Source organism: Arvicola amphibius, chromosome 6 (genome assembly GCF_903992535.2).
Source record: "Arvicola amphibius chromosome 6, mArvAmp1.2, whole genome shotgun sequence".
NCBI classification, from domain to species: Eukaryota; Metazoa; Chordata; class Mammalia; order Rodentia; family Cricetidae; genus Arvicola; species Arvicola amphibius.
This window is the reverse complement of record NC_052052.2, coordinates 142,596,661-142,608,926: the sequence shown is the minus strand read 5'-3', so window position 1 is coordinate 142,608,926 and position 12,266 is coordinate 142,596,661. Positions and strand designations below refer to the sequence as shown.

Here is a 12,266-nt window from a genome sequence, read left to right as displayed (position 1 = left end):
AATATACAAGATGTTCCTTGTGTAATGTATAGTATATATATAGTAAGAGCCCAGTGATATTCCTTTCCCCACCCACCTTGCCTCAACTTCCCTTTAGTCCCCAAAGCATAGCTTTTCACATGAAGCAGATTTTCACGTAAAACAGATTTGGAAGTGATTTTTCTTAGGCACTTTGCTGGGATGTAATACATGTATAGCATCACTAACAAGCCCATTCCTTAGACCTTCGTTGTCTCTTTTTGGAGTACTTTTTAAAATTCCAAGTCATTGTTGTTACCATATCTCTCAGATTCTTTTCAACTTTAAATGCCTGTGAATCTAGGGTCTTATCATTTTACTGCTTCTATGCTGAGTTTACCCAAAATATATGCATATAAAGTTAATTTATATTAGTAGTAGTATAAGACTTTAAGACTTTAGCATAGTTTTTACAAATGAATTAGCTGTTTCTCAAGAGCTTTTGTTTTCCAAATAGTGTCAGAATGTCTTGTTGGATAGGTTCTGTGTGTGGAATAAATTACCATCGAGGCTTCTAAGATACTCCTGAGAGATTTTAACCTTAAGCTGGGAAGAAATCGCCTTTTCTGCTCAGTATTATCCTACCTTCTGGTCCATCAGCCACCAACCTCCTGTGCTGGAATGTAACTTACTGTGACTTTTTTTTGTCAGAAAGTGTCGATTTTATAGAGCCTTGTCTGTTTCTTCCACTGTGTATTGCCCCAGGAAACTACTCATGTTAGCATCCATAATTGACATTGATGTTCAGCAACCCGGAAGATGCCTAGAGGTGTGTGGCTCTTCAGGGGCAGAGTGAGCTCTGAATGTCTGTCCTTGGTTTTCTCACTTTTCTTCTTTGCTACTAAATGAGGAAATAACTACTGCTCTTCTGGATAAACTTTAGTTGAAGACCTTAGAAATCTATTGTTTAATATTTATCAAAATTATAAAAAGCGCCTTTTAAAAATTGTTTCTGTATGAGATGGACCACATATGGCATTGAATGCTCTCTGTATTCTTAAATTTTGTTTTTATAACTTAAATTTTAGTAGAGTTTTTGAGCCATTAGGAGGTAAGAACAGAAATGAAATCATTACTTTAGTCTAATTTGTGTTGATATTTTCAGTGACATAGAGTTGACATGTCAGTATCCCAAGCTGTTCTGTGTTTTTCAAGCTCATAAACTGTTGTTACAATGCAAGAGCAATTTTCAGTGGGAGGAAATTGTTTTAAGTTTGCTTTTCTCTTTTCTTACAGGAAGGAGCTTGAAGCCTTCAAAGGTAATTCTGTGTTTAATTCTTCACTTTACAGTAGTTGGGGATTAATCATGCCAGATGTTCTAGGTTGGTGATCATGAAAAGAGCTAATTCCCTTTCTTTTAAATAAGAGTTTATGTTAAAAAGCAGATGTTGAGTTTGGTGGTGTTTGGGCATTCCTTTAATCCCAGTACTCAGGTGGCAGAGAGGCAGGTGGATCTATGAATTTGAGGCCAGCCTGGTCTACAGAGTGTGTTCCAGGACAGCCAGGGCTACCTGTCTGGAACTCCATTCCGCCACCCCCCCCCCCCCGCACACCCCAAAAAGAAAGTAGAAGTTAGCATAATATTGTTTGCTTAAGTTTATTTCATCAAACAAGTTTGAAATTCTGGTTTACCTGGCGCACAGGTGTCAAGTGAGGCTCTGCGCTGAGTAGAGAGCTAAGAAGGTGGAGTGCTAACTCTGAGTTGCTGAGGCTTGAGGTTTCAGAAATGTTTCTGCTATACAGTGTCCCTCTGGGTCACGAAAAGAAGAGATGGTGAGGAAGCTCAGTGTATACCTAATAGTCTCATGAGCTTCTCAAAAGTCTGCCTTGTCAGTGCTGGCCCTGCTCTCAGCCTGTTCTGTGACTTTAATTAGTCTTCTGATTTTGGGCTTGGTTCCTCCATCTGCAAAATTAGAAATTTGGATGAAATGTATTCTGAGATTCTGAAGAGCAAACCAGTATTCCTTTCTATTTTAGAGGAGCTTTTGAAGACACAAAGTCATTCTTAGCCGTGGTGCCCCATACTAGGTCATAGTGATTATTTTTTTGTTGCTGTGGTAAAGCGCCATGACTAAGGTACTTTATAAAAGGAAGAGTTTCTTTAGTTCCAGAGGAGGAGTCCATAATGGCAGGGAGGGAGGAACAGGAAGCTGAGAGGTCACAGTCCTGTGGTTGATGCTAGGAACTCTCAAGGTCTGCCCTTAGTGATTACTTCCTTCAGCAGGGCTGTGTCTCCCCAAACCTTCACAAACGTTGTCACCAACTGGGAACCAAGTGTTCAAATGCCTGAAGCTATGGAGGACATCCCTGAGCAAACCACCACACTGGTCCTGGAGAAACCCCCAGACTTCCCAGCAGCAGAGTCCTCCACTGTGCCTCCTTTCAGTTGTTCTGCACTAATTCTGTAAAACTACTGTTCCTAGAGACTTTCTTATTAAGAGATAGAAGAGGTCAGTTAGTTGTTGACTCTCTTGGGCTCTCAGACATGCTTGTTACTCCTCATATAAGTTTGCCTGGCCTTTAGGTTTCCTGAATGAGTAAAAGTTTTCCAGTGTTGTTGATGGTTAGAATTGCCTGTGTGGCTTATCTGTTAGAATGTTTCAGAAAAATGATTATTCTTCAAGTCGGGTCATGAAGGCATATTCCTCATGTGGCTGCACTGAACAGGCTGTTTTGTTTCAATTTCTGGTTTTTTTTTTTTTTTGGTTTTTCGAGACAGGGTTTCTCTGAAGCTTTTTTAGAGCCTGTCCTGGAACTAGCTCTTGTAGACCAGGCTGGCCTCGAACTCACAGAGATCCGCCTGCCTCTGCCTCCCGAGTGCTGGGATTAAAGGCGTGCGCCACCACCGCCCAGCTTCTCAATTTCTGTTTTACCCACTTCTGTGATTAAGCTCATGGCCAGTTAGTTGTTGAAAGTAATAGTATGTGACCATGTGACAGCATGTATTGTCATGCTCTTGTTGCTTTTATTTAATTGTGATCACCTATTTATGGGTATTTTTTTTTACCAGTTGTTTGAATAAGATTTGAAATCTTCATAAAATTCTGATTTTCCTTTGTTTTGATCAACCAGTGTAGCATTTCTTATATAACAAGAGATGGAAAAAGCTCAATCAAGTTAATAGTAGAAGACAAGCAGGGACACACATTATATAAAATGTCAGCTTTACTTGCATTCTGTTTTAGTGTATCGCTGTCCTCAGAGATCAACTATTTGTAAAAGGCTAGGTAATATTGCATATTGCTTGATAGAATAATTCAATTTAGGTGGAGGTAACTTGTTTATACACACATTCCTAACTTTGTACAACATTTATAGCACACTAGATCTATCTACAGATAGATCAAGTTTTAGACAGGATGGAAATTTTTATTCAGAGCTTGGGTTCTGTTACTAAGGATTAAACAAAGGACCTCATGCATGGAAGTGTTTTCCTTCTGAGCTCTACTCTATCCCTTTTTAATTATTTATTTTAAGACAATCTCACTAAACTGGCAAGGCTTGCCTCAAAATTTATGTTCCTTCTGTCTCAGTAGCTGGAATGATAGATAGGTAAATACCATATCCAGCAAAAATAAGATTTCATTTAATTTTATTGATGATAATGTCTATGTACATAGGGCTGGCCTAGAACTTGAGTAGACCAGGCTAACTATGAATTCACAGAGATCCATCTGCCTCTGCCTCCTCAGTGTTGGAATTAAAGATACTTGTCAGCATACCTGTCCTTCAAGATATCAAACTCGGGTATTTAGGCTTATATTTTCTTTTATGAAAGAATATTTTACCAGCATGGGTGTGTGTACATCATGTAAATGCAGTGCCATCAAAGGTCAGAAGAAGGTATTGTCTCCTCTGGAACTGAAGTTACAGAAGGTAGTGACTGCCATGTGGCTGATAAACTCAGGTCCTCTGTAATAGCAGCAAGTGCTCTGAACTGCCAAGCCAACCCTTCAAACCCTAATTTTAAAAGTAGGTTATTATATATATTTGAATTTTAAAAGTTACTCTTAAGATTTTAAATCTAGCCAGTTGGTGGTGGTGCATGTCTTTAATCCCAGGTCTTGGGGAGGCAGAGGCAGACAGCTCTCTTTGAGTTCGAGGCCAGCCTGGTCTACAGAGTGAGTTCCAGGAAGGGATCAAGGAACAGAGATTTGGGGTTGGATATTCCTGTCTCACTGTTTGATTCTTGACTTACAGTTTTAATACATTACATTTACCCTTTAGACTTCAGCTTAAGTACTTTGGAAAAGCAACCACCAATCCCTTTTCTCTAGAAAACATACCACCTGGTCCCCATAGTTCTTTGAATAGAGGCGGCCACTGGCCACTCTCCCAAATACCTATTTCCATAAGTAGGACAGAATACTTAGCCAGGGAAAGTGTCACCTCACAAAACCACCTCTGCAATGTGCTACTGTTCCGCACACTCAAATACTAGATAAAAATGGAATTTCACTGTTAAGGACTATTGCAATAAATTAGGATTGCAACCCTTTGGAAAACTTGATATAGTTGACTAGCCTTTCAATTTTGTTATAAATAATAGAGTTAAAAATTAGAAAACATTTTGGGAAAGGGGTTCTGTTGTGTCATACATCTATCTTTCTGTTCTGTATTTTAAAATAAGACTAATCCAGTGCAGTGTGGGTAGCGTACTCTAGAATTTTTAGTCAGACCATGCCTAATGAGTATATGATTAAAACTGTAGTTATATTTTAAAATATTTGCATATTTATTTTAATAGTTTTTTTTATTTATCTTGCTTTTAAAACATTAAATGACCAAAGTAGATCCAATTTTATAAGATATTCATTGTAATCTACTACTTAATATAAAATCTATTTGTCAGAAAATGTGGTCAATAAGTTGAAACATGTCGTGATTTAGGAGTTGTCATTATTCCAGTAAATGGTGGCCATCAGGAGACTCATGTGGAATGAGACAGCTAGGGCCGCCTGCTGAATGACTTTTGAGACTTTGCCTAGGAAAACACTGGAACAGATTGTGCCAGAGCATTTGGAGACATGGGAGGAAGAGTACAACAGCTTAATGACAAAGAACTTCAGAAAAGATGGTAGCTTTCCATCAAAATTGAGCAGATTGGAACAGCCCCTGTTATAACAATCAATAGGTAACTAGTGATGTGAAAGAACTGTTTGTGGGGGAGAGGCCAGACTGCAGGTCAGAAGGGAGTAAAGAAGTAATGGCTCATAAACAGGAAGAAATGAAAATGCAGCTTGAGTTAGGATCAGGGGAGCCAAAAGAGGAAGTGAGAGTGAAGCTATTAAGGGAATTGATTAGGGTAATAAAAAATATGGCAAGAATGATATCTAGATAAGTCATCTTCAGAAAGAACATAGGGACATCTCTTTCCCTAAGATCTTACAGAAGGAAACAATAGCTGGTGGTGCTGGAAGGTCCAGAGGAGAAGTCATTTAGGAGAAATTCACATAAAGAAATATAATCTGAATTTTCTGGGCTAGGCTTAGAAATAGAATAAAAAACAAACATGCTTTGCTTAGTAGGAAGTTGAAGTGAAAAGAGCTTATATAATTTTTATTTGCAAGGCCTAGTTTTCTTGGGTGACAATGTCAACATGAATGAAAATTGACCACAAAGTTTAGAATGTCTAGCAGAGTCCTGACCAAACCAGCAAAATAAGCATGCAAGAAAATGTGGGGTGGGTGCCATAAAGGGGAAGAAGTTTGTGATCACAATAGGTTTTGCTTCATTTTGAGGTCTTAGAGATGGAGAAATTCTCAGCCTTGATGGTAGCAGACTGTGAGTGAAAATAGAAGTTGGTGTGGGATGTCCTTCTGTGTATCTGTTGCTTTTATTGACTGATGAATAAAGCTGTTTTGGACAATGACTTAGCAGAGTCAAGCCAGGTGGGAAATCTGAACAGATATATGTAGAGAGAGTAGGCAGAGTCAGGAGGATGCCATGTAGCTGCCAAAGGAGACAGACGCTAGAACCTACTGGTAAATCACAGCCTCGTGGTGATACACAGATTAATAGAAATGGGTTAATTTAAGAAATAAGAACTATTCATTTAGAAGCCGAGCTAATAGCAAGCATTGTTGTCATTAATATAGTTTCTGTATGATTATTTGGGGCTGGGTAGCTGGGAACGAAAGAGCAGCCTCCATCTACAAGAAGTCATCAAGTTGAAGAGATCACGTTTTAGTCGCTGTTTTGTTGCTGTGAAGAAACACCATGACCACAGCAACTCTTAAAAAGGGAAAAGTTTAGTTGGGGCTTGCTTATAGTTCTGTAGTCCTTTGTCATGGTGGGGAGTATGGCAGCATGCAGGCAGATACAGTGCTAGAGAAGTAGCTGGAGTTCTACATCCAGATCCACAGGCAGCAGCAAGAAGAAAGAGACTCTGGACTTGGAATGGGCTTTTGAAATCTCAAAACCCACCCCTAGTAACACACTTTCTCCAACAAGGCCACACCTCCTAATCCTTTCAAATAGTGCCATTCCCTGGTAACCAAATCTTGAAAACTATGAGCCCCATGGAGTGCCAGAGACCTGCTTCGGTGGGGATTGGGGCATAGGGTTATGGATTCAGGTCCTATAGTGAATGTGTGGAGTCAATAAATGGGGAGAAGTGGGTAGAAGGAGGACACAATCGTAGGATGAATCAGGATGGCTAACAGTAGTACCCAGTGGTGGCGGCACACACCTTTAATCCCAGCAGAGTCATGTGAATCTCTGAGTTTGAGGCCAGCTTGGTCTACAAAGTGAGTTCCAGGACAGCCAATGCTACACAGAGAAACCTTGTCTTAAAAAAAGGAAAGGAAAGAAAAGACAGACAGACAGACAGAGAGAGAGAGAGAGAGAGAGAGAGAGAGAGAGAGAGAGAGAGAGAGAGAGAGAGAGAGAGAGAGAGGAGAAAAGAATACACCTTTTATACTTTATAGTTGCATATAGGGTTAAATGGGAGAAAAGGAGCCTGTGAGCTGACCTCTTGCCTTTAATGGTCCCAGGCTGTGGATCTGAATTGTAGGCTTTTCATCCTTGGGATCAGGTGTGTCTAGCAAATCTCTAACTTTCCTGTTCTTGGTGTAATTAGGAGGGCACAATGGAATTCCTGGTTCCACAGTGGCAGTGATTTTTTTTTCCCCAAAGAATTATTTGTTTAGAGAGGTTACCATTGTCCATATTTTCATCCTTTACCAAAGCCCATACAAAATTTCCCAAATGGAAAGTCATTAGTAGTGAGAATCATTAAAAATGAAATAAAAAGGTGCTGGCGAAGTGTGGTCTACTATGTGGAAATGCTGGAACTTTGTCAAGCAGCTGTGATTGCTATGTGGTCCATGCCAGTGGGGGCCATTCTCATTCGAGCCACCACATCACCTGACTGGAGACTTCAGAGCTGTTAGGATCCTCCCTTGTTGGGCGACTCTGAAGTGTAGCTTGTGCATATACTGGCCCAGCAACGCTTATTATGCTACAAATCAAATTAATGATAGTGCATGTGCAGCTTGCATAGTAGATGATGGTTCAGTTCAGTCGTCCCAACATCCATCTAAGATGAAACTATTTTAGCTGCCATTTGGTAATATTAATTGATAAAGACTCAGGTTAGAAGATACAAATGTTATGCCCGGATAGTGGAGTTCTGCCCAAAACTAACTAGGAGACCAAGTCCTGTATGTAAAAGCAAAGAGCCTTTATTCTACACAAGTTTGCGAACTCAAAGAGCCCCTAGCTTATTTGGGGTGGGGTTTTTATAATAGCAGAGGTTGGGGTGAGGGATCTCTAAGATTCAGGATCCCTTGTTGGCTGACATTTATCTTGGGGTGTCTCCTGATGAAAAGTGATAGGTGTTGGCAGGTGATCCTGTCTATGATTGGAATGTTAGGAATTTCCTTTGGATGGTCTGTTCCTGGGTTGTCTCAGTTTGTAGTTTGTTTGGAACCAGATATTGTCTTAGGGTAAACTACCAAGACTGGGGCTTCTATTGAGCTTGTTATGGGCGGGCTTGCAATAACACCCTCTATCCTAATGGAGCTAACAAACTGTGCCAGAGCTTATAGGATATAAAGATTAATATAATTTGAATATTATCTAGGGATAGTGGGAATAAACACACCAAAATGGGGTAATCAACTGGAGATAGGCAGTATCGTTCAGTCTGAATAAGTACCTGCAGGGCTTACAGGATGCGAGGACACCTCAGAAAGAGGAAAGAACACTTGCAAGAATACAGAGATATTTATTTCAAGAATTGTAGCTGAAGTTTTCATGTTTGTTGAAAGAATTACAAATAATTTGTCACCACTGAAGCATATGATATGTGGGATGAAGGCTAGAGTCATATCCAGCCTTGTTTGTCACGCACAGGGTTTGCACTTTTCCTTTTAGAACAGTGGTCTCCACAAATGGATGTGCATATAAAACATTGGCCACAGGGAAAATGACTACAATGCTTCTTTTAAGTCTTTTTCTTTCATTTGTTCATTTGTGTGTGTGTGCCCGTGCGTGCGTGTGTGTGCCCGTGCGTGCGTGTGTGTGTGTGTGTGTGTGTGTGTGTGTGTGTATGTGTGTGTGTGAGAGAGAGAGTTGTCTCACTTTTTTTCTTCCTGTCAGGAATGTTAAATGTTGATTTTGTGTATTGTTTGTTTTTGAGGCCGTTTTTCAAGTAACTTTGGATGACTTTGAGCTTCTGATCCTCCTGTCTCGCTTTCTGAGTGCTGGGATTACAGGTGTTCATCACTATGTTAGGTTTCTGTGATGCTGAGGAACAAACCCAGGGCTTTGTGCATCCTAGGCAAGAACTCTACAAACTGAGCCATAGTCTCAACTCCAATGTGTGTATTTGCAGATTTATATGTAGGGATTCATTTATATAATATATAAGTATTCATATTTGAAGGGTTGATGCTAAAGATTTTTGTTCCTTAGGGGAGTGCATGCTCAAGAGAGCATAGAGGTTCATTTGAGAGAGACAAGTTAGAGACTTGGAGAATCCAAGGAGTTCCAGTTAGAATCACAGGATCAGATCTGCTTTATATTTTCTGGGATCAGCTCCAAGATGAGAGAACTTAATTGAGTTCATACACTGGTATGTGCCTGGGATCCCATGTCCTTCAGAGACTTGAGGCAGGAGTCTGGGCAACATAGCAAGGACTGGCCTCGAGGAGAAAAGGGGAAGGGAAGAGAGAGGACAGAAGAGGAGAGAGTTAATGGAAAACTATTTAAAAGGCTTGAATTGAAATGGGAGAGATGGCTCAGCAGTTAGGAGGTCTTGAGTTGGATTTTCAGCACCACCTTTGGCAGTAATCTGAAGCCTATAGCCTCTGCAGCCCCTGTGTGCATGTCTACAAAAACAGAATTAACAAAGCAGCAAAAGGCTAAGAGAGAAAGAGGAAGGGAGAGTGTTAGGTTAAGGGAGATTCATTTTTAATTTTTTCAAAGGAAATTATTTGCTTTAAAAAGGGGAAAGAAGCTGTATGTAGAAAGGCTGAGGTGAAGGTAAAGTGAGAGAGGCTGATCGAAGAACTGCAACAGAGAGGGTAGTTTTTGAGGAAGCAGTTTTGAGGTAGAGTACTGCTGTTGATTACAGTAACTATCAGAAGTGTGCCATTTCAGGACTTCATGTGCATTCCAGTCCACTGGTCAGTGTTACTGAATTTAGGGGAACCTTTGCTAAAGCTACATTTAAATGAGGTGGGGGAAGTTTAAAGATCCTGTGTATTATAAAGCAAGTATATCCTTTATTTTAATTTGTCTAATTTTAGACATTAATGTTTCTTGTGCTTTTGGGGGTGTTTCTAATGCATCTTTGTGCTTAGATAACAAATTCAGAAGGATTTAGTGTATTTCTAGCCCACCCCACCCCCATTTTTATCATCATTTGGTATGGTCCCAGATCGGTGCATACATCTTTGTATACCAGAGCCCATGAGAGCTTGCATTTTGCTTTATAGAGGCAGTAGATTCTGGTGTGTGTCTGCCTAAGCCATCAGAAACATTGGAAAACTAACAGCTTCAATACATTTTCTTTGGAAAAAAAAAACCCTGAAAACAAAAAACGAGTTCTGGCTGCAGCCTCCCTCCCTTTGTTCTACATCTCAGAAGATGCGCGTGAAGGAAGCTGCCTGGTAACTGGAGTATCCTCTTGACCAGCTCTGCTTCTGCCTGTTTGCTCAGTTCTAAACCATGTCATCTCCAGGACCCAAGGAAAACAGTCAGAGGAGTCCTTGTAGGTGGAACGTTATTTCATGTTTTTTCTTAGGTGCTTTTTTTTAAATTTGTTATAACTGCATGATATAAAGATGAAATATTGTTTAAAAACTGAAATTAAATTTAGACTGATTTGAACCTGAAAACACAATATTTTAGTGAGAGCTTTATTTTCTGTGTATATCAATAAGTAATTACCATTAAGTAAATTCTAAGAACAAATAATTGTTGCATGGGGATCTAGGACATTTGCATGTGTAATATACATCTTCTTATCCATCAGGTAAAATTTCCCAAATAGATGTTTTTATGAAGCAGCATTTATATTAAAAGCCAAAATGCCATTCCATTTCTTACAGTTACAAATGAAAGCTAATTCAGCATCCTTGCTGCTAAGGTGTTTATTTTCCAAGCAGAAGGTAGCATAGTTAAGTATACAACCATTCCTGGGGACAGGATGAAGTTAAAGTTTACCTAAGAGGACTGATTCTAAGATGGGTTTTGAAAATGTCTTAATGTTTCATACAGATTTATAGCATATTATTTTTGTAAGTTTACAGAGCTTGGGTGTACTTATCACCCATTGACTAAGGATATGATTTTAAATGTGATATTTTGTATATGCATATAGAGGTATATAAACCTGTAGAATTTGCTGGAAAAGATAAACCTTAAGAATTAGTTTTGAGTGCTTTTTGTTGAGTAATGTGATTTTATCCTTAGAAGCAACTGATGAATAATTTTTATGACTTACTGCATTTTAAAAACTCCCCATTATTCCTTTAAGATCGCATATGTTGTAACATGTTCCATGTATATATCGTGCCCTGTTAGGTAGAAGCCTGAAAGAAGTGTGTGTGGCCCCCAGTCTCTATCATGACTTTCCTGTTTTTGAGATTGCAAGTTAGAGTTAAAGTCAATTAAAAAATGATCCTTCCTGTCTCATCTCTATCTAGTACTTTCCTTTTTTTGTGTAGTTTAGAAATTGAACTTGAGAGCCTTAGGTATGCAGGTACACATTCTACCACCCCAGTTCCATGTTTAAATGTATTTTTTACAAAAGGGAAGAATTTATGAAATTGAACTCCAATTAGGAGTGTATTATATTCTTATTTTTTTACTTGTTAGGTGGTGAGGAAAAAGCCAATAAGAATGGAGAAAGTGAAACTTTAGCACTTTTAGAGACTGCATAAGAATTAGCCTCCTCTCCGTCATACTTAGCAGTATAGGGTCTAACAGGAATGGTTTTAGAATGGGCATGATTTTAAGTCATTAACCTAAGAAAATTGCTCCTTACAATTTTAATTTATTGATGAATTCTGATAAAGATATTGTGTGTCTGCTCTTGTTCTCTTTAAAATATATGCTAATATGTAAGTATATTTGCTTTTTAGAAGCTTGTTTATATTGTGATAAAGATGTTGGAAAAAAGCTGTGTCCTGTAATACATGGAAATTTACATCCTTTTAATTTTGATTCTGGGGCAGTTTCTTTTCTTTTTTTGGAGGGTGGGGGTAGGGATTTGAGACAGGTTTTCTCTTTGTGGCCCTGGCTGTCCTGGAAGTTGCTCTGTAGACCAGGCTGGCTTTGAACTTAGAAATCTACCTGCCTCTGCCTGCCAGATGCTGGAAGTAATGGTATGTACCACTGCCCAGCTGAGCAGTTTATTTTTCAAACCCAGCTGAGTCTTTATTTTGACAGTTGGTCAGATACCATACTTGTGGCCTGCCCTGCTACTCTCCTGAATGGTTTTTGTATTGGTGAGGATATTGGCACTCGAACAGCTTATGTATTAAACTGCATAAAAACAGAGCTTGAGATGAGGGTTGTGACCCTTAAGTGCTATCCTTCAATTTCTTACAAAGATTATAGACTGCTATTGCATGATCAATAATTACAGCAATAGATCATTTTAGGAACCAATTGGTACAAGCTTTTGTTGCATAACGTGTTTGATATCTTGAACAAATACAGCAATTCTGTTTCATTACCCTTTTGGTGAACACAGTGTAAACTTGACAGCAAGAATTATACCTTTCATAAAACTA

General features: G+C 39.2%; 1 protein-coding gene across 2 annotated transcripts in view; it reads left to right on the top strand.

Annotated features, from left to right (window-relative positions):
- The window catches only part of Dtnbp1 (dystrobrevin binding protein 1), a 107,482-nt gene that overhangs the window by 50,817 nt on the left and 44,399 nt on the right, over positions 1-12,266 (top strand). For both annotated transcript variants that reach the window (XM_038335119.2, XM_038335120.2), the window contains exon 7: positions 1,255-1,277. In XM_038335119.2, the coding sequence (XP_038191047.1) occupies positions 1,255-1,277 (23 nt within the window). The remainder of the gene's footprint in view (positions 1-1,254; positions 1,278-12,266) is intronic.